The sequence below is a fragment of the Vigna radiata genome, chromosome 5 (assembly GCF_000741045.1).
Source record: "Vigna radiata var. radiata cultivar VC1973A chromosome 5, Vradiata_ver6, whole genome shotgun sequence".
NCBI classification, from domain to species: Eukaryota; Viridiplantae; Streptophyta; class Magnoliopsida; order Fabales; family Fabaceae; genus Vigna; species Vigna radiata.
The window spans coordinates 14,383,629-14,411,275 of record NC_028355.1 but is presented as its reverse complement, the minus strand read 5'-3'; the positions used below and the strand labels follow the sequence as shown (position 1 = coordinate 14,411,275).

The 27,647-nt window shown below is 34.5% G+C and overlaps 3 protein-coding genes across 7 annotated transcripts; 2 read left to right on the top strand and 1 right to left on the bottom strand.

Annotated features, from left to right (window-relative positions):
* The first annotated feature begins 776 nt into the window (after window positions 1-776).
* LOC106762271 lies at window positions 777-13,298 on the top strand. 2 transcript variants are annotated; one of them, XM_022780685.1, is made up of 5 exons: window positions 777-1,865; window positions 8,536-8,686; window positions 8,773-10,427; window positions 11,187-11,259; window positions 11,769-13,298. In XM_022780685.1, exons 1-3 carry the CDS (start codon window positions 997-999, stop codon window positions 10,261-10,263), a joined length of 2,511 nt encoding a protein of 836 aa, XP_022636406.1. In that variant the 5' UTR covers window positions 777-996; the 3' UTR covers window positions 10,264-10,427; window positions 11,187-11,259; window positions 11,769-13,298. The 2 variants fall into 2 exon arrangements, with proteins under 2 accessions (XP_022636406.1, XP_014501562.1); XM_014646076.2 differs by lacking the exon at window positions 11,769-13,298 and having other exon boundaries at window positions 11,187-11,580.
* Window positions 13,299-15,589: 2,291 nt separating this feature from the next.
* Window positions 15,590-19,508, top strand: LOC106762668 (5'-adenylylsulfate reductase-like 4). 3 transcript variants are annotated; one of them, XM_022780684.1, is made up of 4 exons: window positions 15,590-16,210; window positions 16,321-16,493; window positions 16,572-16,696; window positions 18,583-19,508. In XM_022780684.1, exons 1-4 carry the CDS (start codon window positions 15,998-16,000, stop codon window positions 19,023-19,025), a joined length of 954 nt encoding a protein of 317 aa, XP_022636405.1. In that variant the 5' UTR covers window positions 15,590-15,997; the 3' UTR covers window positions 19,026-19,508. The 3 variants fall into 3 exon arrangements, with proteins under 3 accessions (XP_022636405.1, XP_022636403.1, XP_014502179.1); XM_022780682.1 differs by having other exon boundaries at window positions 16,300-16,493; XM_014646693.2 differs by having other exon boundaries at window positions 15,597-16,210; window positions 16,300-16,487; window positions 18,583-19,482.
* A 1,701-nt stretch (window positions 19,509-21,209) lies between these two features.
* LOC106760933 (probable protein phosphatase 2C 10) lies at window positions 21,210-24,574 on the bottom strand. Of its 2 annotated transcripts, XM_014644381.2 has the most exons (6): window positions 24,338-24,450; window positions 24,037-24,144; window positions 23,162-23,401; window positions 22,775-23,051; window positions 21,822-21,976; window positions 21,210-21,727 (listed from the first exon to the last, which is right to left on the bottom strand). In XM_014644381.2, exons 2-6 carry the CDS (start codon window positions 24,073-24,075, stop codon window positions 21,590-21,592), a joined length of 849 nt encoding a protein of 282 aa, XP_014499867.1. In that variant the 5' UTR covers window positions 24,076-24,144; window positions 24,338-24,450; the 3' UTR covers window positions 21,210-21,589. The 2 variants fall into 2 exon arrangements, with proteins under 2 accessions (XP_014499867.1, XP_022636402.1); XM_022780681.1 differs by lacking the exon at window positions 24,037-24,144 and having other exon boundaries at window positions 21,590-21,727; window positions 24,338-24,574.
* Window positions 24,575-27,647: the final 3,073 nt, after the last annotated feature.

Genomic DNA, 27,647 nt, shown 5'->3' with positions numbered 1-27,647 from the left:
CATCATGGTTCTTCAACAAAGAAAGACATTTAACCTAAGGAAAAGGCAAATGCTAGATTTGGATGTATGCAACATAGATGAATACCCATGTTAGATCAATTTAATCTTACTTGTCACCCTGACATTGTTGATGTCGTTGTTTATGGCAATTATAGGTATAGATGCATATATTACTGATTTGTTGGGGATGGGTGAAGAGTCTTGGCTACTTATCCAATATGATTTGTTTAGAGAACTTAGCCAGTGACGTGATAAATATGCGAGATTAATAAAAAACTATGATAAAGTTTTTGTTAGTAGATTCACAATCAAGGGTACTTTTTGTTATAAAGTATATTTTATGTAGTATGTCTTATATTTTCTTTCTATAACAATGTTTTTCATTAATTACAAGCTAATATCAAGAAGTTGATGACTATAACAAACAGGACTATGTTATTGCTAATAAATATAATGTCATTTTAGTTTGTTTATCATTGGTTCAAAATATTATGATTTTCCGACTACATTCTACACCACCTTCTAATAAATATTCTGTTCTTACTATATTTATATATATTTAGAATAAAATATACTAGATCTTATCGAGATAATTTAAAGTATAATCGTAATTAATTTGAAATGATTACAATTAACTTCAAATAAGGTGTAATTAGCATGGTGGAAAAAACTGAAGTCCAGGTTTCATAAAAAAAATGAAAAAAAATAAAAAAATAAAATAGGTTCATCTTTATTGCTGGGAGGTATCTGGGCCCTACACTTTCAATTTCCTCCTCTAGGACTTTCAGTGGATAAAGTTGTGTGGGGAGAATTCAGGGTTTTAATACTTAATCTCCAACCATTGTAATTGTAATTATCCCAAAACAAACCCTTACATCAGGAATAGTGAAAATCTACAGAGACAGTTCAAAATTGGAAAAATAGAGAGAGGCCTGCAAGATTTGCACCAATTTCTTTCAAAGTCACTCAGATTCATTTGCTGCCCAACACGTCCCCATGTCGACGCCGGAAACGGAATCGGCGGAACCCTCCTCCAATCACATTCACTCTCTTCCGTTAGTTGACCTCCACCTCTTGTCTCAGCCCGAACTCTACACCCTCTCCCTCTCTGGCGCCACTCACCGCCACAGTCGACCCAGCGACAACGATTCGGTCATTCCTAAAATCGACCGTTCCAATTTCAACGAATCCGCGGGCAGCCGCAAACAGACTTTCTCCAAACTACGCCTCAACAAGCGCAAACAAAATTGCGGGGTTCCCGCCTCCTCCTCCTCTTACCACATTCCGGAGCCCGTCGACCGAGAAAACTCCCAAATTATCTCTCTGCTGCAGCAACTCTTTGGCGTCGAGCCTCTCCGCAACGAGCTGCGCCCCGACCGCGGTGATGAGGCGGACCGCCAACTGTTTCCGGTCCATGTCGAGTTCAAACAACCGCCTCCTGTGCCCGTGGCGTTTCAGAACGTTCCGATTGACGTTATTGATGCTTCTATTAGGAAGAGGAAGCGCGGGCGGCCGAGGAAGAACGATAATTCGGTATCGGTTTTCGAGGAGGAGACCAAGAAGGTTAACGAAGAGGGCAGCGCACTGGTCACGGTCAACGAGAGGGGATTTGGTATGGACGCGGATGATTTGGATTATGATCCGTTTGGAGACGAGTTGAAGAGAAGGACTGAAGGGTTGGAGACGGAGCCGCAGTTGTTGGAATTTTTGGAGACTCTGAATGGAGAGTGGGCGAGTCAGAGGAAGAAGAGGCGGATTGTCCCGGCCAGTGATCTTAGCGACTTGTTGCCTGCCGGATGGAAGATAGTTATTACCCTTTTGAGGAGGGCAGGTCGTGCTTCTGTTGTTTGTCGCCGTTACGTAAGGTTTTTTCCACTCCTTTTCCTTTTCATACACTCTCTGATTACATGCGATTGTTTTCGTTCTTTGATTGGTTCTTCAATTCAGTGTCTCGATACATAGAACCATGCTTTCATATTTTGTATGGCTATTTGTTATTGTGCATGCTTGAAAACTGGGGAGGGTTATATAATGCTTCTGAACTAGGTTTTAAATAGAACTGTGGTGATTAATTGAAACGTTGTTGAAAATTGCGGGTAAATGAGACTGGGGGCCACAATTGCGGTTGCGAACACGTTGAAAACCTCGACATTGCACTCAAAATCATGTTATTGAGAGTTTTTTTAATCTTGCTACGTGTTTCAAGGATGTGGGTTGAAGGATTGAGTTTCTGTACATATCTGTAATTTTATCGACTGTGACTATTGACCTGCATCAGAGTTCAGGTGTTCCCTACCTGAATATTTGCAGCCTTTCTCTCTACTTGTGATAGACCTTTAGCATTTGGCTAGGTTTGCAAATGAATGTGTAAGAGAGAATATTGGATTGCGATTATGAAGGATTTTTTTTAAAGTCTTGTGGCATTTAATTAGTACCATTAGAAGAGGTAGTCAAAATTTAGTGGTATTCAATTGAAACCTTTTATTACACACAAAAGGTCTAGTATTGGAAAATATTCAAATTTGGATGGAATTAGTAGATTGAATTATACTTTTCTGTACAATGTATAAATACTACACTCATCTAACAACCACTTGAACTCTCGAGACTTTATTAGACTTTTTGTTCTCCCATTACCAAAAGTTCATTTCCTTTTGGTTGAAATTTATACGTTATTTGGTCATTTCCCTCTATCCTCATGCCTTCTCTGCATCCAGGTAAATATATCTCTCTACATTTTTTTGCCAATAGTCAACTTGTTTGGACGAATTTGTGATCATCACTAAAATGAAAATTTCAAAAACGCATAATGACTTTGGCTACTAGGGTTTTATTTTGTATTGGATAAAACACATAAAAACAATTTTCTTTTCTATAGGTATTGTGGACCTATTCTATTGCAGAAAAGTCTTATTACACCATTTTTAAACACAGTTACATTGATGAGGATCACCATTGTTAATGCTTTTTACCTCTTTCTCATCATGCCTAATTTTGTGTACCTTTTCCAGTAATTTACTATTATTTGCAAACACTTGATTAGTATGATGGGTAAAGAAAAAGAAGTAGAATTAGATATGAAAAGATTGGAAACAATTTCTTTTATTGCTATGTTATCTTTTTTATTGACATAATGTTCGATAAAAATATCATGGATTCCTTTCAAATCTTGTAAATCCATAAATCTTATTAGTTATTTCTATATAAAAATATTGAAATTCTAACTAAAAAATCTGGCTTGTAAAAGTTTTTTTAAAAAAATCTTATGTCATATAGTCTTATAAATTTTACAATTTTTTTTTATGCCAAATTAATCTTTTAAAACTACAATCCCATAATACATGTTGTCAATCTAGGATTTGACTGGTGAATCTGAAGACCTATTTTCTAAATTGTTCCCAAATTTACGAAAATACCGTCAAAAAGTATTTTAGCATAAAAGCATTAGAAAACATCGATTTTTACATTTTAAAGTCAAATAGATCGTTCTTCAGTTGGTTAAGCTACAGACATAAATTGTAATTGTATAGGTTCAATTCCTCGCAGTTTGCTTGCTCCACCCATTTCGACTAATTTATCATTTCTCAACCTTCCCGCATTTGAGTCTACCATTGGACCAAAAAGAAAGTGAATTAGCATTATAGTTAATAGAGTGAAACATAAACTTCAACATAAATCATTATTCATCACCAAAAAATATGTAGACCTTGATTCAAGTCATAACACTAGTGACAAAATTAAAAACGGGTATGCACAATGCCATTTGTATAACCCAATGTTTTAAATAACGCACTATAGCAGTGCGGAAAGGCCCTTTCCCACTACAAGGGGCTGTTTTAGCTGAGCAGTTCAGTGTAATGGCTGTAACAGACCAAATAACAAGCTGAATGGCGGGTAGATAGTAGTGTTGTGTGTTGGTTGCAAAAGAAATCCCTCTGACCAGACATTAGGGCTTTCTTGAAGGGCTATTTTGGGAGTTGAATTGATAAAGAAGACTTGGATTTAGAAGATGATGACAATTTCTATCAAGTAAACTTGTATTTCACTGGTATTTTACTTGCATGTTTTTGTTTGAGAATATTATTAATTTCTAGTAATTCTTATCATTTTTTAGAATTTACACACATTGCATATACTATAAAATTTCAAAATTGTCGCTTCCCCTCTTATACACTATCTTTTGTATATCATTTTGGGAGCTGACTATACTACACTTTGCTATCCGGAATTTAAAACATCAGCACAGGTCCTGCGAAAAAGCAAATCACTAGATGATCGATATGAATGCTTATTAAGTGCAATTTTTGTGATTCAGACAATTAAATGTGTGTTTCAGCTCCAAAAACTATTATGTATGTGATCTGAATTACTCTATCTCAGAATTGAACTAGAGAATCTTATCACAACTCATACAATTCCGATACTTTTGAATATTTAAAGCATGACATTTCTTTGCGCATGTTTTGTTAAAGCAGGAAAATAGGATACTTTTATTTTTATTTTTTTACTTTTTTCTAGGAATAGAAGCATTAAGACAGGAGTCTACTTTATGAGAGGACTAGGTGGTTTCCAAAAGGATACATTAATTTTAATCCCATTGGCCTATCTCTTTGGACATTGTTCGGATTTATGATAGAATACCAAGTACTCATTTCTTGCCAACAGTCCACTCAACTATTATAAAGAGTTTGAAGATGTTAAATTAAATTCTAACCAAAAAAGAATAAAATGGAATTCATGCAAATTACTCCTCTCATTGCTACCAGTCCACTGTACTATTAGGAAGAGTTTCAAGCATAGTAGTGAATAGCGGATAGTAACGCAGATTGGCCCTCCCCAAAACTGTTATAGCAGGATACTGGTAGTAGGATTACCACTGTTTTTGATCCCTAACAAGATTTTATATATATGTATATATTGTGCACGAGTGCGTGCTGAAATATGAAGAAAAACACCTACAAGCACAAGCACTGTGATTAAGTTTTATAATCATGAGGTCCAAACAGCAAAAGCTGCAAAACAACCAATTGCCATGTCCACAAAACAGCCAACCATTAATCACCACTGTAGCTGAACGAAAAAGAAAACAAAGAAGAAAAGGGGCAATTCTTCTTGGAAGAAGTTACGGGTCTCGCTGGAAGTGTTGCCAAAAACATTGTTGAAAATGTCGCAGGAAGCTGCTCTAAAATGTCACTTGAAGCTGAGAATCTGAACATGGGAGGGAGTGGTTTGGGAAAGGAGAGTGAAGAAATAGGGTCAAAAATTGTGGGTTATGGTTTAAAAGGAAAACCTTCACTGTTAATGAAATCGTGTATAACAACAACACTGCTTTTGGGCTGTAATTGTGCCCTTTAGGTTAAACACTAGTCGTGTCACACATTGCAAAACGGCAGTATCCTTGGATTTTGGATGTGAAGCTGGTTCCACTGTAGCAACACCAACGTGCGATGTGACCTTCCCCGTGGAGGGTGCCACTCCGCTCTGTACCAGTGTGATAGTACTAACGCGTGCTATGGATTACTATGGTTTCAAGATTTTAAATTAAATTCTAACGATAATGTGGCAAAATTGGGATAATGGGCCTTTTTCAAATTGATTGAAAAATAACCTCAGTGTTTGTTAAGTTTTCAAGAGAACTAGTCCGAACGGGCTTTTATATTTTTTAAGCTATTTAGAAGATATTTTTTAATTTATTTTATATTTATATAATAAAAACCTATGATGCACATATAAGATATATCGGATATGACATGTATCCTATATATCGATATGTTCATTTTGAAAATAATAAGATACAATATGTAATATATTGAAAATTGTACAATAATTCTAAAAAGCATGATGAAATATGATTGTTATTATGTAAATTCAAATTAAAATCATATGTATTAAATTCGTAATTAAAAATTATAAATTATTGTCATTGTAAAAATACTACTGGATTATAGATTAGATGCTTCATTGATTAATATCAAAGTATTCTAAGGTATCGGACATGGATCCATGACTTAAATTGAAGTATTAGGACATCATAGTTATAAACTAATATTTAAATATATGTCTATTTTCTGGTACAGATATAAGATACAAGAGTATAATGATTAGTTATGTTTTGTTTTTAAAAATATTTGTGTTGGGTATTTAAAATGTCGTTTTCTTGCATGATTTAAATTAGAACTTTTCAATCTTCAATGGTCTGTATTTTAAAGAATTTGTTTATTAGTTAAAATAAACTTACAAATATTTAGGTACATGTATAAAAACGTAGTTTTCATAGTAATTTAAAAATTTTGTAATCTTATATAGATATCAAATATTATTGATAGTCATTTCAACTTATAATGGAGATTAATTGAAGGTGTGGTATATATTTGGGTTTTCCCATTTAATTACAGATAACATATTAGGAATTTTTATATTATTATTGCTAGTTTCACATTCATATATAAGGATATTTTTCCTGTATCCCCATAAATATGTTGCTGCGTCCCCTTTGATTTTAAAATTATGACTCTGTCCTTTGTATTTTAAAATCACATTACCAATATTTACAAATATTTTGATATCTTAAATATCAAACATGAAATGGAATTTAAGTTGGTTGCTGTATGTGAAAGGGAAGGAGAGAGATTAATGATGTGTTGACTTTGATTAAGATGTTAATTTTAACCGTAGGGGGTTTAATATACAACAATGCACTGGCATATTTTCTTGGGGTTTGGAAACGGGTGGCTTGTAATTTTAAAATGTGTTTAATTTGTATGAGCGAATATTATCTAGTCTTCTATTGAGAAAGAAGAACCGAAGATTTTCCCTTTTTGCTGACAAATGTTAGTGTTTCGTATGTGGGGTCTAAGACTGAGCTATCCAAGTCCTCTTCAATCTCCCGCCAGTTAACCTGTGCGCCCAAGATATCTTCACAAACATGAACGGTGGGGACCTGCAAAGAAATACTTCGACGCTCAAGTCAGCTAGGTCACTAGGAGATTAAGTGAATGTAATCAGATCAAAAGTGAATACCTGGTTTAGCATATGTCTGTATTTATAGGCATTAGGTCCACTAATGAGTATTAACTTCCTCTGTAACCATTACATCGTGTTCCGTAACATTCGCCCATCACCCATAATGGTCTCCTCACATCAGTTTCCTCTTCCGTAATGTTCGCTCATTAATGGTCAGTTCCCTCTTCCGTAATGTTCGCTCATTAATGCTATCGATCACCCTTCAGCGCTTTGCCTTCACCCCTCCTTCGACTTTTGCCTCGACCGGTCGGTCAGCCTCCTCTCCTGAACACACGCACTGTACCTTCGGCTTACACCTTGGCCGACCGATCCATCACCTCCCTTGTACACACAGTTAGTATGTATATATTTGGTTTCATCCGAAGATATCTCCTATATTTTTTTTTTTTCGTTCTATTGTTGGTGTTCTCCATGATTTTAAGTTCACTATTATAAATAAAAATTAGAAAATGTTTAAAATAGGAGACACATATTTGAATTCTGAAGGATTCTAATTTATTTTGTAATCTATATTCTTGATTAATATATTTTGTTTGAAAGTGAATGTTATAGCACTAATAGCAGTAAACTATAGATGTATGGAAAAAACTCGTGTTTGCCACATATTTTAAGATGAGGGGAGATGATTGAAATGAGTTATTCGAAAAAGGATCTTATCTTTGCTCCGTACTAGGGAAAGTTTCCTGGGACCTTTGTGTGTGCCTTTTGGCTTTGATGGTATCTTTTTGGTTTTAATAAAAAGTATTTATTAACCATTTTCGAGTTATGGGATTTTATTTTGGCAGCCATGAATTTTTTTTAATACCTTTAATCAATCATTCATGGTTAATATGAAGTTTGTATGTGTTGTGGTTTTTGCACTATTTGTTATTATTGTAATGAATCATAAGATCTTTAGTACTGATTTTTATTTTCACTGCATTCAAGTTATGTGAATATTTTATACTTTTCATTTTAGCCTTCTTATGATCTCTGAATTATACTGTGGCATTTCCGTTTTCCTATTCCTGCAGATATTGCAATTTCTCTTAAACTAGTTTTCTCCTACTTTGTCAGTCATATTTAGAATAATATATTTTTTTTTTGTTTCTAACACATCCTTTATTATTTTTGCCCATTGAGAGTTTATTTTATTCACTCAAATATGAAATCTCTATCAATCCCATCCTTATTTCACCGTTAACATAAAAAGCTCATATGATATGACACCATTTCACCTCAAAATGCTGCATTTTGTTTTTGTTAAAAAGATATAATGAAAAGTGGATGGAGAGATGAAAACATTTGGGAATTTGAAGTTTGACATTAAAATGATAAAATTAATCTTTAAGGAATGATGTTGCTTTAAGTATTTTCTCTTATGACTTGTTAAAGATGAAGATATTTACTTTGTAGCAGATGTAACCTAAATTCTATTGGTTCAAATTTATCCATATATTGAACTGTTACTTTCCTGTAGACAGTACCGATTTTTACGCTTGATTCTTATGTTCCCTAATTTCATTCATTCAGTCCTGGTGGGCACCAATTCGAGTCTTGCAAAGAAGCTTATGCGTACTTGCTTTCTGTTTCTGGTGTTCAAGATAAGGGCCATTTAAAATCTAGTTGTACTGATGATGGTGCTCAGCAATTGTCCAGTAGTATGAACATGGCATCTGAAAGTGTAAGCTAATTTATTAACGTCTCATTTATTTATTTTTTCAATTCCAGTAATGAAAGGAACTGCTTAACTTTTTGTAACACATGCAGAGTGTTGGTCATGTCCCTGCCGGAGCCACGAAGACTGATGCCAATGCAAATTATTCGTCTATTCACTCTGGTCAAGAGAATCAGCTCCCAATATCATTATCAGTTGGGAGTGGAAATTTCAACAGTGATCTACCTTTGGGTTGTAAATCAGGAGATGCTAGTGATGACTTTAGGGGCTTTGACCATCAAACGGAAGATAAAAAACTGTTGGAGGCTGACAAGAATGATGGAAGTTCAGTTCAGGGATGTTCTCACGTGAATGATATAGTTTGTAATGTAGGCAATGAGAAGTTGGTTGGTGCTATTGAGTCCACTGATGCTGCTTGCAATCTTTATATTCCTTTAGTTTTCTCAACTCCCTTCTCCACTAATAATAGTGACAATGGTCAAATTTCAGAGGATATAAATGCTGCGACATGCATAGAAGGGGGCATTAGTAATTTTGCTAGTCAGGATAAAAATACCAGGTGCCCTGAAAGTGTTCCCTGTGGAGTTGACAACAATGGGCTTGGGCTTTCTGTGAAATTAGTAGAAGAGAGCACTCAGAAAATAAGTTTTGATAGCAGCACACTGGCTCCAAATTCTGAGGGGCAAATATTTGCTGGTAAAAGGTTAGAGGATAGACATCTTATCAGTTCACAGGAAGATATGGAAATTGCAGATGATAAGGTCATTAATGATGACAAAAAATTAATTGTGTGTGGCACAGACCGGGCTGAGTTTAAAGATGTTTTTACTGATGTTAAACTGCAGAGTAGTTCTGAGGGTTTTTCACTTGTCACATCTCATTGTGAACTTAAACATGCATCTCTAAGTAATATGGACAGGACCCAGACTTCCGAGTTGAAGGACTCTGCTGAGGAAAATATTTTTGACAGTGATCTATTTAGCTCATCTATTGATGAAAGAACATGTGTTCACAGTGGTTACATTAGTAATGTTCCTTTTAGTTCTTGCACACAAGATGCAGTTGAGTATGGTGGATTTGATTTTTCTTCTGATCTTAAATTAACTAAGGATGTTAGTGATAATCATATTCTTTCTAATGAGGATGCCGTGACAAGATGTTTACAGGAGAGGAGTTCCTTGAATGACCAAAATAGCATGATGGGCAATCTTTTGCATCGTAGTTCTCAAAGTAATTTATTTGCCCTAACACCTAATCAGCACCCTTCTGCTTTTCACGATAATGTGAATATCTGTGATGGAACCTTTGATGCACTCAAAGGTGTTGATGCTGGATACATGGAGCCTCAGTTGGGCATTGTTTCTCGCAGCAATATTGGTGTAGATGCATATACTACTGCAAGCATTATGCAGGGAAACTCACAAGGATGTGTATCTGTTCCTCTTGGTGGAAGTATATTAAACTTTGAGAAGAAAAGTGATGATGGTGTTAATAAAGCAAATAAGCCTTGCTTATCAGAAAAGGCTCAGAATGAAGTTGAAATATTCCAAACTGACTCTATGGGTCTACCCAAATTTCTTTAGCAGTTAGATAGATTCAGATGCAGATGTGGTGACACATGCATGCAGTGCAGGAAACATTTTCTTTAATAAAACTTGTATGATAGTTTTGCTGTGTGCTGGTAACCACAAGGCTCTGCTAGTGTATATATTTTCGATTTCCCATTGAAGATGATAAGCTAGAACAGGTATTGATTATATTTACAGTATAATAAATTATTTTCTGCTGGTTATTTCTCCATTTGTGCCTCTGGTCAAAGTGATTTTGAAATTCATAATGAAATTAAACCACGGAATCTGTTTTATTTTAATCCTAACACGGGAATATTTAGGAATAAATACTTTAGACTTGGATGGGTTTTGTATATTTAAAGAGAAACGATTGATTAAGTTTGTTCTCTGAGCTAATACCCTGTGCTCATGAGCTGCCTAAACATCTTTTGCCTTATGTCACCGATGATGTCATTGGGTATAGAGAAAATGTGTGATTATGAAGCAGGTTAAACCACTAACCAGTGGTTTTGAGGTTTAGGGGCCTCTGCATTAAGAACATGGAAATGTCATGCTCTAGCCAATAGCAAGAATGGATATCAGTCAACTATAATTAAGCTTTTAGGTCTACGTGTAATTTTGTAGCTTTGATCAGTTTCTTGCATCTTTTATATTGTGAGAATAGAATAGTGAAAAAACAGTTCAGCCAAAGACTGGATTTTACCATCACCTTGTTTCAATGTCAATGGCAGTAACATGTTAAAAGGTCTAGCATTGAAAACGGCTGTGCAAAAGTGGTAATTTATTTTGGTATATAATAGCTCAATTTGAAGAGATTTGTTTAAGAAACGTAAAGTGAATTGTCTGTTGTTTATACTGTATATTTTTTCTTGTCTCTGGTTGCATGCTTTATCTCTGCAGCTGATCTCTTTTGGTTTTATTTTGGGACATTACAGATAATTGTTTGAAAGCAGCATTATATTTGTGGATAGATTCATCTGGTCGTGCCGTGGCTTCTCCAATCCAGAGGTTATTTTGCTGCTCTGGTGTGATGCTTTGCTTGCTTCTTGCCAGAGCTCAGAAACCATTTTTATTTTGCAAGGAACAAATTTACTTTAGGTTGATTTTAGCTCAAAACATTTTTTTTAACATCTGGTAGACTGGTATACTGAATTCGAATTTTAGGTAGGTCCTTCAAATGAAGGAACTAGTTTTCTCCTTAATTTTTTGAAAGAGGAATACCAAAATTATCTGGTGATTTTCGTCTTTCATACGTGGATCGCTCTTTTGCATAACCATTATTGCTCCTGTTATGTCCACAAAGATACTTCCTAGTTTATTTTTCTCTCTCATTCCGTCTCGTGTTTTTTTAGAATTTCCGTGCTATTGCACCCTGGTCAGTACATCCCCGCACTTAGCAGAAGGACTTTTTTCCCTTGATTTTCTACATGATCGGCGAGGTGTTCTTGTATTCGAGCATCTATTATAAAATGAGGCTTGCTAAACTACTTTTTGGTTGCGTGGTCCATGATGTGCAGGTGAGTTTATATCCACTAGATGTACACAACAATACTGATGTATGCTTAATAACGCTCTAACAGAATAATTGGTAGCATAAGTAATTGCGGATCATTGTAAACGAAACCCGAAATAAATGGGAAAATTTTGGACGAGTTTGCTTGCATGATTGGAATTAGAAGAGAAACTCGAACGCTGCTTACCACAGCTTTTGGGCACAATCTTGTCAATGGCAATGTGCTGGTCCTAGACAGTTTATATCTCTGTGACCATGTAAGAAGAACGAGTATCGTTCAGTCAGAAGGATGGAAGATTTTCAAGCAGGTTTTTATGGATTGCAAATTATTGGATGGCGATTTTCTCTTTGTTGCTGCTGCATATTCGTGGCAGGGAGGCAACGCTTTCCAGTGGTTAGACATTCTTATCTTAAAATGAAATGGATATTGCTTTTTCTCAAGCTATTTGCTCCCTTTTAAACCTATATTTTTTCCACTTCTAGTTTAGTTTGTCAGAGAGAAACCTCTTACCAAAAGGTAAAAGATCTTTCAGATTTTTAGTGGCTTTCTTCATTCATTGGCCTTTCTAAGATTTCTTCTCAACCTATTGGAACAATAATATATTTTACTACTGACATTCTAAAGAAAGAGAATACCTGTAGTTATGTCTATTTTAAATCTGTGAAGTTAGATGCTCATACCTGTAGAATCACCGTTGAATTGTTCAGAAGTAGGGCATTTTATAATTGTAATCTTTCATCACTGATTACCAAAAAACAGTAGATGTTTAAGATATTGGATACAGTGAAGTAGTGTAAGCTTTCACTTCCCATCAAATGGTGCTTTCGTATGGCCTACTTCTCCCATGGATGTCTACTACAACCATTACTTATGGTCACAACAACCACAGTCGTGGCCACACCACCGCCCCAAAAGATCCCCAGTGTCATCCGAACAAACATTTATATTATTCTCGACAACAACCACGGCCACCCCACAGTCACCGCTGCCACCATCAGCATCAACAGAGTGGCCACCACAAACCTCATGGTCCTCTCCCGTATTCCCATACCAGTCATTCCGGTCCCCTACCACTTTATGAGTCGCCATCGTCGTGGTGGCAAGCACAACCAACTTTCCCCACGCGATCCCATGGGTTCGCCCTGTGAAGAAGATCCTTCACCACACACCCTGTTACACCCCTCAACCCCCTTTTCATGGATTCTCTCCCCAACTTTTCCTGTCCCTCCTTGTCTCTACCGTTGGATTATTTTCCCCTTTTATTACCCTTAATCCCCATCCTCCAATCAACCCCAAAATCCCATCCCTTTACTATTATACAAATATAACAAGTTTTGTTTGAAATTCAAAACCACCTTCACTACCAACAATTCTCAATCCATCACATAATAATCCAAATTCCATTGTCAATCCACGTCACGTTGCCTTCATCCTCGACCAACTTGGAGAAAGCCTATCATTGGTTAAGCTGAAATTTTGCTATGGTTCTAAATCTGTTTTGATATTATTTTTCTTCTTCTGTTGGAAGAGTTTAATATTTGTGTTATGGTTATCTCGTTTGCTGTATTTGTCCAAAATGGGTCCTAACTTCACTTATTCAACCTTTTGTTTGTACAATTTGTTTTTAACATTACACTTAATGTGAGTTTATTCTCAAAGAACTTTAGTTGCAACGAACCAATCAAAAGATCTGTGTAAATATCATTTTCTTATTATTACTCTCGCCAAACTCTTAAAATTTATTGGTTAAGTCAAAATACTTAATGCGCTACTTCGAAAAACCAATTATATATTTTTTATTGTTGTCTAACTTTGGTTTACTCTATGATGACATTCTTTCCTAAGGTGTGGTCAATTCCCTTGGAAAAAATTTAAGAGAATGACGATATATAAGTGCTAAAATATTGCTTGAATTATTTAATAAAGTATATATTTTTTTTATCAATTGTTGCGTTGAATTATTTTTAATAAATGGCAAAACCCTTAGGTCAAATCTAAAATGTTAAAATGGCAAGGTTGACTAGTTATGGCACCAAACCCATAAAAAATTTGTATTGCTTAAGTCGCAGACTCAAATTTATTACCTGGTTACTCAGTTTACCTTTTTAAACCATGAATAAAATATAATTAGCGTAAGAGAGAAAATATAAAGGATTCGAATAGTGACGGGGTACAGAACTTGTCAAATAACATGTAAATAGCACATACGTTACACTAGAGTATGGTTTCACACAAAAATAAAATTTAACATCATTAAATTAAAAAAATTACATTTCATTTTTGAAGTCAAAAGAGTAAACAAAATCGAAGTTTTACACTACAATCAACTTCCATTTAACATTACAATACATGTATAATATATATATATATATATATATATATATATATATATATATATATATATATATATATATATATATATACACGCGCGTGTTTTTATGTTTTTTTTTTTTATATATGTGTATAGAAAAGAGTCCTTTTAATAATTTTTTAACAAATTTTTGACAGTATATATGTGACAGTTTGTTATTCGTTCGTTTCAAATATTTTTTTATACATAAATTCAAATAGACTAATAAAGTGATGACACATGTCCTGTTGTAAAAAAATTGTTAAAAGAAGTTGCAAAATATCATGATCCATGTGTATAACTTGCGAGATGTGATCACTGATTTTATAAGATAAATGGAAAAATAATGTTAACTATTAAGTATTATTATTAATAGATGAAATGAAACCCACAAAAGAAAGAGAATTTTCCAAATAAATCATTATCATTATTATAAAATATATGTGTTTTGTGTTTCGGATATGATATTGAGACGAATGACTTGAGTTATGTTGTATCGTTTAAATTTCAAATGTTATTTAAAAAGTGAGTTCTTGTTCGTCCAAATCGGTTAAAAGATATTTATAGAAGATACTTTGATATCAAAGTTAACTTAACATTTGATAGATAATAATAATAAATGCACATGATCTACCTTCTCACTTTAAACCTTTATTTATAAGTTTTCTGGTGATTTTTTTTTAATATTGGTTTAATTATTGTCCAATTGTAAGTAATTATATTTTACTCTTAAGTTAATCAATTTTAAGGTTAAGTTATTATGAGACTGTTATTTTGATCAATCTAATTTATGGTTGGCCGGTCTATTTGGTGACTAACCAAACTCATTATCCTGCTCACTGAATCGGTGATTAACTATCCGAACTGATACATGTTCAACTGACCTTTTTGGTGACTAGTCGATCTTGGTGACTTGTACTCTAAACTATAGGGTGTGAACTTTGAAATAATGTATAATTGATCGATTTGTTTAGTGTTTAATCGTATTTATTTATTTGTATTTCGAACTTATACGTGATCTCTAAACTTGTCTAATGACTAATCAACTTCCGTGACTAACAACTCATACTATATGTAATAAACATAATTAACAAATAAATACTATATTTAAATTTAATATATTATTTTTGCACTTATTAAAATGGGGCTTATAATAATTGGTTTGTTTAAGTTTTACGTATTTAATTTTACGAAGTAAAATTATATATTATTTGATGCAATAAGGCGTAGACTGGAATACATCTTCTCATGTTTGTGAATCGCAACAAAAAAAATCTTATCTTGTTTTGAACCCACCACGTCCACGTGCTAGATATATTCATATATCCTGATAATCTAAGAAGATAAAATGAAATCTTGCATAATTGAGATTTATTAAGAAAAAAAAAAGGTAAAATTGACTTATTTAAAATTATGGTTTAGCTTATAATAAAATTAAAAAGTAAAAATAATTTTGGATTGTATTTGATCTAATAAAAGAAAGAAAGAGAAGTGGAACGCAAAGGCGATGAAGCAAAGAAGAAGAGTTAGGGTTGTGTGTGGTCTGTTTCTGATTCAGATTCAGATTCAGATTCAGCTGTGAGTGTGCCAAAAGGTAAATGGTAATGCCATTTCCATTGCCACCAGCATCACCATCACCGATCACTCTCCTCTTTCTCCCTAATTAAATCAAAATAGAAAAATTAAAATAAAGAAAAAAGCGTCCACTAAGGTTGAGGCACGTCATCCATCTCTCCCTTCACCTCGCTCATCTCAAATCCATGCTTCGGAATTAGGGTTTCCATTTGGATTTTGTTGTTCTGCTCTGTTCTGCTCAGCTCTGCTCAGCTCTGCTCACTCCCTTCAGGGGAAACGGGGAAAGGGAAAGGGATAAGGGATAAGGATGAGGGTTTGGGGATCGGAGATCGTCTTCGCCGTGTTGCTCTGTGGGACCCTCTCTTCCACCGCTCAACCGCATCATAATCATCGTAGGTTTTCTCAGACCACCACCACCGCTACAGTCTGTCCCGTCCACTCCCTTCTCGATTTCGTCTTAGGGTTTCCAGATTCCACATGCCCTCTTCCCGATTCTCTTGGATCCATTGCCGTCACCGAGGTAATTCTTCCTCTTCTAATGTATTATTGTAAATTTTCGATTACAGTATTTGTATCTAGTTATTGAAGCTTTGCATTGCTTATGACCAGGGAGATGAGGTTTCTTTGCAGAAGGCGCTGAATATGGTTCACAAGAATAATCACGAGTATGTGGCTGTGCTCTTCTATGCGTCATGGTGCCCTTTCTCGCGCGTGTTTAGACCGGTTTTCTCCGTGCTCTCTGCACTGCACCCTTCCATTCCTCATTTTTCTATTGAAGAATCCTCGGTTAGGCCGAGGTTTGTGTAATGCGTTTTTGCCTTCGTTTTTTTTTTCTTTTGTTTGTGTATTCTTTCAATTGAATGCCTATGCGATTCTTGCAGCATACTGTCCAAATATGGTGTCCATGGTTTCCCTACACTGTTCATTTTGAATTCTACCATGCGGGTTCGGTATCATGGTTCTCGGACACTTGCTTCGCTCATTGGTTTCTACAATGATGTTACAGGTGAGGCACACTATTTTTTTACCACTCCTTATCCACGCATTGGGATTTGTGTGCTGTCTTCTAGTGTACATTCAACCTTTAATTGAGATTCGCACATGTTAACTCATTCAATTCACAATGGAGTTTTAATTAAATTTGATCATGGTGATTAATCCGTTTATAAAGGTTCCAAAATCTACATCAAAGCACAAACATGATTACTATAAAATCTAATTTCGGTACATGATCCCATGAAAGATTGGAGAGATTTATTTGACACAAAAGGAGATAGGTTGTATTCAATTTGTTGAGTCATGTAGACAGTTTGGTTTTGGTTTTTAGATTAAATTTTAATATTCAATCTTTGGCATACTTTGGCTGTGGCTTATTGTATTGTACTGCATTAAAAGAATCTGTAAATTTTAATACCGTTTCTTTCACGTGAAAGGGGGAAGCCTTTGTGTGTCGAGGGTGTGGTGGCATAAAAAGTCAACATGCCATAAAAGAATCTGTGAGAACTTCAAAATACAAGGGGATTTTAAATCCTATGTGGCTAGGCCCAGAAACCACAGTAAAATTTGATTGATGAGAGACTTTGGCCATACCTTATTTAGTCTTCTACTACAATCAAGTGATTACTATGTATTTCACTTGAAGGGAAACTTTTGCATTGCAGCTTGGCAGTGCAGGCGCATGAAAGCCCACTTGCTTAGACACTGAATGGGGTACTCCTGAATCAGAACGTTTAAATTGCAAGGGATATAGTCAATCCCTTAGGCCACGGTGTACCCTGCTTCAAACTCGGATCTTCTTGCTCATAGAAGAATAAGTTAGAAAATACAAACACTAAAAAACACATAATGCTGCTGCTCTCAATCATGATGATTCCGAGATTGAAGAAGCCATGGTTACATGGTGGTTGTGGCACTAGACGTTGGATAAGGTGTTACTTGTATTTAGCAAGGAAGATGTCATTTTTCTGTGATAATGTGTCAAAAATGTTTTGTTGAGTTTTGGACTTTGCCAGAACATCTCCATTGCAGGGGTCATACACTGGATTATAAGATTAAGACCTATGTCTTATAAGATCTCCCCATTTTAGTATGTTGACATTGCATAAAAGAATCTAAGTTCTTAAATAAGACCTTGGTTATGAGAATAAAAAAATATTTTTTATATCTTGAAATATATACTTTAGCCAACAATCAAATAGAATGTTAATGAAAGTGTGGGTCTAAGATCCTTGCATTGGAATAAAAATTGCAAAAGGGTCTTGAAAGTGATGGGGTATAGTGGAACCCCCAAAAGTTAAATTTAGACCTCATAGAATGACTCCTGTAATAGAAATGCTCTATGATCCGGTTCGTTGTACTTAGGTTAACATTGTCCAACAAGTCGTCACCACATTTACTGACAGTAACACCCTTGTTGTCAGCACTACCACCAACATAACTTTAAACTAAAATTTAGGAAAAACGAACTTTTAAAACTAAATATCCTAATCTAATACCTACTTTCTAAAAACTAAAGATTGATTGTAGTTTATAAATTTTTGAAACTTTCAATTAACAACCATCCTTAACGTGACCTAAGACAGGGTTGAAGAGGTTGTTGATTTTAAAACTTTGCTCTTGGGGGTAGGAAATTTAGATTCTTTGTTTTTGGTTAAAATCCCCAATGAAAATTCCTTGCATTTTGGAAGTTCTTTTTTAATATCCAGGAGAAGCATTGTGGTAAATATTTTGGCTGTCCCAAGTACATTACCTCTTTCAAATTGTTTGATAAAAAACAAGATTTTGTAGTTCTGTTATGCTGTATGTCCTTTTCCTTTTTTTTTTGTTTTGCAGTATCACATTTTATTTTCCTTATTTTGTTGTATTTAGTTCATTATTTGGCTGTCATTGTAGGGATAAGGATTGATTCACTTGATCAACTATCACTTGAGAAAATTGGTCGTTCTTCCACTGATAAAAGTCATGGTAACACCGAGCCAGAAAGTTGTCCATTTTCATGGGCTAGATCTCCAGAAAATTTGCTGCGGCAGGAAACGTATTTGGCTCTGGCCACTACGTTTGTGGTTTTGAGATTACTATACTCCTTTTTTCCTACGCTGCTTATATGTATTCAATTTGCTTGGAGAAGGGTCATCCAAAATATTAGATTAGGGAGCTTACTGGAGCATCCTTTGATTTATTTGAAGCGGCTAATACAGTCTTTTAACTGTTTGAAAGAGCCGTGCAAGAGAAGTAATCTGCAGGAAGGAGCAATGAATGCTAGAGCATGGGCATCCAAGTCCCTAGCCACCGTTTCAATCGGAGAGGAAAGTAGCAGCCGTGGGATGCATCAGTGAGTTGATTTTACTGAGCGGATGTCCTTGAAATATTGGAGATTTGAATATACCCTATGAAAGTCTTGGCTGCAAGTTCTGCCATGTACTTTTCTTTCATGATCTTCTTCTCACCCTTGGATCTTGTGCTTAGTGAGGTCAATTATGTTACTAAATAATGTAATCGACCCTTAAATGTCCAATATGATCAAGAAATACTTCATTCAGCGTTCTTGAAGATTGAGACTTACATGTGTATAGTTTAAATGTAGCAACTCGAGCTGAAATCTGCAATTCTTTGACTTGTAGGTTTTCTTGAAGGTCAAATCTTTTGATCGTCAGTTCTAAATTTATTTTTGTTGGGAATGAAATGATTGTAAATCCCGCATAATACTTATTTTGATGCATTGTTGATGTACTCGGTGCGTGTTATTTGTAGTTCAAAAATAATAAGATTGATAGTAAGCTGATTAAATTGTCACATAGAGAAGTAATTTATATCAGATTCTTCAGCAGTCTCTTTGATTCCTTTCCCCAGGAGAAACTATTGATATTTACGAAAGTCAGCGCACTTTATACACATTTGCATTTGCAATCTAATATGATTAAACTACGTATTGCATTTAGTGCCATCGTTTATAACCCCGCAAACAGAGTGGGTGAAAGCAAAGTTTCCTGCAAATTTATATCATTGTATCATAGGCATAGCATGTTGATTGATCTCCATAGTGGAATTACAGAATTCTGGGCTAACATCATGAAAAACAAGAATTCATTCTATTTATTAGAACATCTAAGAAGGTTTTTTTTATTATTATTTTTAGTAAAATCAGAAAACATGAAACAAACAAATTCTAGAAAATTATAAGTAAAAGAATGTTACCATGTGAGAATAATAAGATTTCACTTTTATCACCTCATTTTCTTATTCTTAAGGATTTCATAAAAAAAAATGAAGACAGATTCATTTGCATTCGTGATGAAATGAAATTTTACCGTTTTTAGATAATTTTCATTAATTAGATTTTGTAAGAGTTTGTTCTTCATTGTATATGTCGGCCGCCTTTAAGTGAAGTTAACAAGAAAGAAAAGTTAATAAAACACTCAAAATTAATGAACTGCCTTTTCCAGGTTAGTTCCAGTGCTAGGATATATAACAGTAACATACCTTCATGCGATGCTATTAATAAATTTATCACACGTGATAAATTTATTCCTTATTGGACATGCCAAATCATTATAGAGAGCAATCTCAACATGTTAAAATCGAATATACTGCAGCACTTCCCTAAAAATACATTAAAAGAAAAGGAAAGTAATAAAAATGAAGTGGACTATCATTCCAAAATTCACTCAAATGAAAAATTTATAGAAAGAAAAGTCAAATTTGTCTTTAACAATTGATTAAAAAATAGTTAATAAATCACTAGCCAGTTTGTGTATTAATGATAGGATAAATTACGTTTACATCATCAAAACAATGCATAGATTAAGTATTCCAATTAAAATGATAAAATTATTTTTGAACGGTTGAATATAATTAGGATGTTTCTTAATATTAATGGTGAAATTGATTTCAGATATTTGCCGAAGTTTTCAAATAAAACCACGAACAATATATTTTATGTTATGTTGATGTTTTTCAAAGCCTTTAATTTGTAAACTAAAGGGAAGGTTTGTCAGAGACTTTTGTTTAAGTAATAAATATAAAAATGTTACACTGAAGAGTATGATATGAATATTTTATAAAACATTTTTATGAATGATTTTAGGATTTAATTAGAAAAATATAAAGGTTTATCATATTTGCATTCAATTTTATCAGTGTAAGTTTATTGATTTTGTAATAATTTATTAAAAAAAATGAAAATAATTTCTGGTTAGTTGATTATAAAACTTTACATTAACAGTGATAACATGTAAACTTTAAACCATTTCCCTATTTGAGCACTTTAGCGAAAAGGGTGAGAGTTGAATACTCGCACATAAGGTACAGTGAAACATTTGACTAACATGTTCAAAAATCTTTTAAGCAATCATACAATACAGAAAATAAGGTTTAAAAGAACATGAGACTTAAGAAATATAATTTTCAGGAAAGATAAAAAACATTATGATAATTAATCTCAGTTTTGGTGTTCATTATTTTTAGAATCAAAGATGTTTTTGTTCATTGAACGACAGTTATCATTTGAAAAAAAATGGAACAAAGGAAAAAGGTTGATGTGTATCAAAGAATGTGGAATACAAGCGTGAATAGGACCAATCATCCTAGCACTCACTATACCCCAATCGATAACTAGAAGCATATTCGTCTTTTACACAGCCGCTAGGTCTTTTATGAAGAATCAAAAGACAATATACAGCAGACTCTGAGCAATCACACTTTTGCAGAAACAAATGAAAAACATTCTCAAACCACAAAATCTGATAAAAGAAAACAATTTTAGAGCTTGGAAAATTACCTATTCAGAAAAGTTAAGGACTAACCCAAACATCATGTAATATATATGTTGTTTGGTCTGGACCATTTCATATAGATGTACCTTTATTGCTTGCTATAAACTGCACCCGTTTGAAAGATACCATCACCTGAATTTAACCACAACACAAGATATATCATCTTTACTATCTCTTTTTAATGCTTCAGCAGTAAGTTGCTTAGCTGCCTTCTGTGGGTCTTTCGATCTTCTAGCAATATCCACAGCGTCTTGATTAGTCATCACCTGGTTTATCACATGAGAATAAATTCTTGTTTCGATTTTATATTGAACTTCTAAAAGCCAGAACCATGAAAACAACAATACACTATTGTTTCACCTTCCAAAGTCCATCACTTGCAATTATTAGAATCTCAGTATCAACATCTATGTCAGTGTTCTGCACATCAGGGTCTGATCGCAAATGTGACTTGAGACTCTTGTCACCAAATGCTCGAGAAACAGCAAGTTGTCCATTTACTCTAGGCACATCACCTTGCATCACCATCATTAATTTACATTGAGTATCTATGTTATGATGACTTTGTGCTGTCAAAAGTGTAGTCTCACTAAAACCACAAGCATTCAATAACCACTATTTTAGTGGTGAAAAAAAAAATATTAAGTTCATTGGTGTTGTTGCAGTTCTTTGATATTAGCACTTGAATACAGTTAATTTCCATCAGTAAAAATCTCTTGACTTTTGGACATATGGTTACAGTAAAATGAAGAAAAAGAAAATTTCTTAGAAACCTTTTATGGAATGCTTACAAATTTGTAAGTAATTACTTTTCTATTTGGATACTTCAGGAGTTACTTCCATAAGGGTACAACAAACTTTCATGTTAAAATAGAAAGTTCCTACCACGCAAAATTCTTTGCCAAGTAAAACAGCAATCACAAAGCAGTATGCAATCTACAGAAGACCATAAAATATATGCACTTGAATTTAGTTATGATTTATAAAAGTACTTGAATTCATATACTTTCAAATTCACTCTATAGCAGATTAAATTACTAGAATTCAGAAAGAGAATCACAAACTCAAGAGAATATTTGTTCTGCAAGGTTAATTAATCTAATTGCTTGGATTCATCGTTAATTTGCTGTCTTATTTGACATCAAAAGACAAATTCAGGCCCCTTCTCTAGAGTATAATAATAGCAGTGAGAAGACACTCTTTCTACCATCAAATGAGAGCTACAAATTAAACAAAAAGTGAAGATCCATAAAAGAATGCAAAGGCACATAGACTCCAAAAATTGAATTAGTGGAATGGAAGCTTTAAAGTACCTGGCAAATTAGAGACAAAGCCACCTCTATTCTCAATGCTACCTCGTTCCATGTTTGGCTCGTGGTCTATAGTCATTTGTAAAGCTTGACCTTTTCTAGAAAGAACAGCTCGTGAGTCTCCAACATTAGCTATCCATAACCTTCGCCCATTGATCAATATAGCAGTTACGGCTGTTGATCCACCACGCCCAAGGTCAGAACTGTTTGATAGAATTTCCTGATCTGTGATCTCGTAAGCTTTTGAGATGGAAAGAGTGGGGTCTTCCCAAAATTCCTCCTGGGGTATTAGATGAATTAGAACAACGTAACAATTCCACTCTGAATTTTGATCTCAAACACTGAAAATATATTAATTATTTTTCAGAACTCTAAAGAGTTTCAACCAACCTCCCGCAGAATGTTGGTAAACAAATGTTTCTGTAAGTAGGCAGGCACACGGTCACCCAAATGGCCATCATAGATAGCAAATAAACCCAATTCATTGTCTTTTATCTGAGCAAACTTGGCAACATGATAGTCCTCCATTGGGTGATTAGCTTTCCCTTTCACAAGGCTGAAACCATACTTTATTGAGCCTTCATGATTTTTCCCCTTACCAGTGCTGGATGAAGAACGTGCTGCTACAAGCTGTAAAGCAACCAACACAAAGAAATTGAATAGTCCTGCTAGTACAGGTGACATATGTAGAAGGGAGGATAAGTATTTGATTGCATAACAAAGCCGCCTTCATTGCATTAACAACCCCCTATCAAACACAAATAGAACCTTTCAGAGTTCTTGGAATGACCCAAACAAAAAAGGTTTTATTGGATGCATCTAAACGCTAAATTAAAAACTTCTAAGCTAGTTGTCTTCTAATATTAATCACTGAATCAGTTTATTTCCTGGTCATCCCAAAAGACAGATGTCTAATCCCAATAAAAACGAGGATGCAGACAAAACATGCGTAGGATAACAAATTTACATTACCAGCCATGCAAATTTGATACACTAAAATTCTAGATTCAGACAGGGCAGACTGACAGGAAAGAGTGAAACACTCTCCTTCCAAATACAACAAATACAGGATTCCAACATAAGTATTGTAACGCAATAATGAAGAATTCACAACACTGAAATTTGGTCAGATAATTCGAGTTTCCCCTGAAGCCAGTGACCAACAAAAAGTAGGAACACAACCATATAGTTTCCAACAAACTCAATATACAACATATAACGTTTCAAGAGCTCGAGACTACTAAAAGCACAAGTTACATTCTTACCTGAGAGTAAGAAGCCTTAAAACAGCACAACTTATCCATGAATGAAAAGAAAGAAAATTTGAGCAGCTACTTCAACCAATTCTCAGCACAAATCTCTTGACTGACACCCTGAATCCAAATTTCAAAAGAAACCCATTTCCGGGTTCCGGAATCACAATCTGTATGATAAAAAAACCCAAAGACAATTCTAAAAAAAAAAAAACAGAATTTTCAAGAACAACCCCAAACCCAGAAAAACCACTATACCAAGCAGTGACAGAAGAAAAGGAAAAAAGTGAGCTAACAAGGAATCTAAGCTCACCGGTCCAATCAAAATTGAAAAAGGATTGAACTTGAAGTTGGACTGGGATAGTCCATGCGGTTTGTGTTGGTAGTTTGCGAAAGCTGAATTACAGAAGCGAGTGAGATGAATGGGAGAGGGAGAACATAAATAAAGCAAAGTGATAAATTTTTGAAGGTTGTGTTGTGTGTGAGACAGAAAGGAATCGTATGATGCCAATGTCTGTTTCTCTGTTATGATATTATTATGTAACCGTTTGGGGAACCTTAAGCTTCGCAAAGACGAAAAAAAAAATAATTATATTTCTCTGTTGCCAAGGAAAAAGGGTTCCACAAGCACATACCAATGACTTCTTTCTTGTTGACTTTTCTAGTTTTCCACTATATTATAAAATTTCTTTCTTTAAAAAAGCTTAGTCAGAAATTTATTTCCCTCACTCGGATCCTGTAATGAATATTATATTATATTGTATCGTATCATATTTTATTATTTTTATTATATTATTTTTTAAATCTTAATATATATATGTAATGATTTTATGAACATTAAAGCAATTGCAAGAAAAAATTAACATTTTAGTGAGACTTACGCGGTTTTGCATTGTGTGTGTATCTATCGTTCTCGTGTTAAATACATTCCGTCGTGTTACACACTTCTTAACTCATATATCGCTTTTTTATATATTGTTTAATCATTTCAGACTTTAGTGTAAACGTTAATTATTATTTTAATTAAAGGTTCAATACCTCAATTGGTTCTCTAATTTGTCAATTAATCTCATTTTGGTCCTCTATTTTGCAACAGTCTTAATTTAGTCACAAATTTTGGAAATATAAACACATTACATCNCATCCGTTAAGTGTTAGCAAACGGCGTTAAGTGTTGATGAGTTGTAANTTTAGTTTTTACCACGTGTCAATGTGAAATAAAATGGATTGCCTTAGGTGGATGACTAGGCCGTCAGATTTAAGGGCAAGCCCTAAGTTTTAAGGGAATCCCGTCTCATTCTTACTTAATTCTGGAGTTGGGGAAGAAGAGGTCTTTCATTCATCTTGGGTAAGAAGAGTTGTAGTGAAGCATTGTGTTCTTGAGGTGCTCCTAAGGATATGTCTCGTTCATCAACCTCTTGTAAATGTTTGGGTTCGTCCATGCAACACAGTACTGGCAGTGTGAAGAGATTGGGTGCAAAACCAACATGCTTCTGTGGTCAGAATGCAGTGTTTCGAATTGCCCGAACACCTAAGAACAAGGGGAAAAAATTTTGGGGGTGTCCTAACTTCAAGGTGAGTTTTCCATAACCATTATTCTTTGGGGTTGCCCTAAATTTTGGGTTTTGACGAAGCTCTTTGTGTTGTTCTTGAACAGGGTGGGAATGACGAATTGATTGGGTGCAACTTCTTTGAGTGGTGCTTGGAAGAAGGAAATCAAGGAGTGGTAGAAGAAAGGAGTGCTACTGCGCAAGCTGAAGAAGTGGGTTTGATGAGTATGGAAGAAAGTAATCTTGAAAAGATGAGAATGGCTTCTATGGAGAAAACCTTACTTAGGTTGGAAAAGTGGTTTAAAATCTTAGTGGGGATGATGTTTGTGAACTTTATTTTCAATTTAATTTTAGTGTCACTGTTGCTGAAAGTTGGGTGAAAGTTGTATTAGTGGGGATGTTTGTATTTCAGTGGTTTTTCATTTCAGCAATGTGGTATGAAGGTTTTGATTGCTTAAGTTGTATCCTTGATGGCTGATATCAGAAATAAAATGGTGATTTGAATCGCCAATTTGCAGAAAAGTGTTGTAAATCAAAATTTGATGTTTGGAGCAAGTTTTCTTTATGAAATATAACTTATACAAGGTACCAACAAAGGCTAAATTGTATGGAATCAAAATATCAGTGGTATAGTTGGTCTTTAACACCAACTTTAAGGCAATTTACCAAGCAATTTTTAACAGAGGAATGAAACTGAACTTAAATTAAAATATCCAATATATCTGACAAATTACATCCAAAATGATATATCTGAATATGATTACATCCAAAATGATATCCTAATATCATTACATCCAAAATCATAACATGATTACATCCAAAATATTAGAGTTCAAGATAATTCAACATCAGATACATAATTCATCATTCAACAATAGTTTCATCCTAATAGCAGTCATCATGCATCATTCACAGTGGAGTCTGGTTGTTGAGGAGGACCACTTGCAGTTGCCATCACAGTGGATTCTTGGGTAAGTGGAACATTTGTTGGTGGACCTTGGGTGCCTTNTGTTTGTTCAGAAGGAGATTGGGCAGTAGGTCTTTGTGGACAGTNTTTCTTGTTGTGACCAANCTCCTTACATATACCACATTTTTTTCTCTGACCACCCTTTCTTAACTCACTATCATTCTTCTTCAACTCCCAGTCCTCCAATCTTCGTTTCTTTTTGGGCCTTCCTGACATTTTCTTCTTCTTTGGAGGTAATATGTTGACCATTGATAGGGTAAATTATGTTGTTGTAAGTCTCTTCATAAGTGGACTTTCTAAACCAGTGAGTTATGTAATCTTCTGCATTGATATTCAGAAAGTTCATTGATGTTATGGCATGCGCACAAGGAATGCCAGTAATTGCCCATTTTCTACATGTGCAGTCCATGGTGTCCACATTGACAACGAATTGGTTGCCAAATTGTGAAATATGCATGACCTCAAATAATTTCTCTCTTGACCACCTGTATGTAACACAAAATTTACATCAAAGAACTTAGAACAAGTCAAGATAAATGGCTAATATTATGTAGTGAGACAGTTTATAAAACTAACCTTGGTAACCAATATCTTCCTAAGGAAGACTCCTTTTGAAATCTATTCCAAACCTTAGGGCAGATTGAAGCTTGATACTGTGTCATCTTTGTCTTGTTGGCAGCCCATCTCTTCATAATGTATACCCTAATGTCTTCTAACATGCTAATAATAGGCTTAGACCTACTATCTACTAGCACACTATTAAAGGCTTCAGACATGTTGTTCACAAGAGTGTCACATTGTGATCTAGGGGTGAATCTAGATCGTGACCAATACCTATCATAAAATTAAGAAATAAAAACTATTAAAGTTCTGAAGTATAAAAAATTTAACAAATAAAATAAACAATTCAGAAACATACCTAGGTGGAATTGAAAGCAAGTATTTAAAAGCCTCATCATTGATGGTTTTGATATTCCTCATCTCAGCTTCTCATTGTTGTGGATGTGTGGCTACTGCTGCCCTCCACATGAGACGTTTGAGGTCTTTTCCAGGAAATGTTTTTCTAAAATTTGAATAGAGATGCCTAACACAAAACCTTTGCTCAA

Excerpts from the sequence above, each read along its gene's own strand:
- LOC106760933 (XM_014644381.2), bottom strand. The coding sequence starts at position 24,075 with ATGGATAAGTTGTGCTGTTTTAAGGCTTCTTACTCTCAG. Across the intron at positions 21,977-22,774 it reads CTTTGTCTCTAATTTGCCAG|GTGATGTGCCTAGAGTAAAT; the intron begins GTACTTTAAAGC and ends TGGTGATGCAAG. Across the intron at positions 21,728-21,821 it reads CAAGTGATGGACTTTGGAAG|GTGATGACTAATCAAGACGC; the intron begins GTGAAACAATAG and ends GTGATAAACCAG.
- LOC106762271 (XM_022780685.1), top strand. The coding sequence starts at position 997 with ATGTCGACGCCGGAAACGGAATCGGCGGAACCCTCCTCCAATCACATT. Across the intron at positions 1,866-8,535 it reads GTTTGTCGCCGTTACGTAAG|TCCTGGTGGGCACCAATTCG; the intron begins GTTTTTTCCACT and ends TCATTCATTCAG. Across the intron at positions 8,687-8,772 it reads TGAACATGGCATCTGAAAGT|AGTGTTGGTCATGTCCCTGC; the intron begins GTAAGCTAATTT and ends TAACACATGCAG.
- LOC106762668 (XM_022780682.1), top strand. The coding sequence starts at position 15,998 with ATGAGGGTTTGGGGATCGGAGATCGTCTTCGCCGTGTTGCTCTGTGGG. Across the intron at positions 16,494-16,571 it reads TCGGTTAGGCCGAGGTTTGT|CATACTGTCCAAATATGGTG; the intron begins GTAATGCGTTTT and ends CGATTCTTGCAG. Across the intron at positions 16,697-18,582 it reads TTTCTACAATGATGTTACAG|GGATAAGGATTGATTCACTT; the intron begins GTGAGGCACACT and ends CTGTCATTGTAG.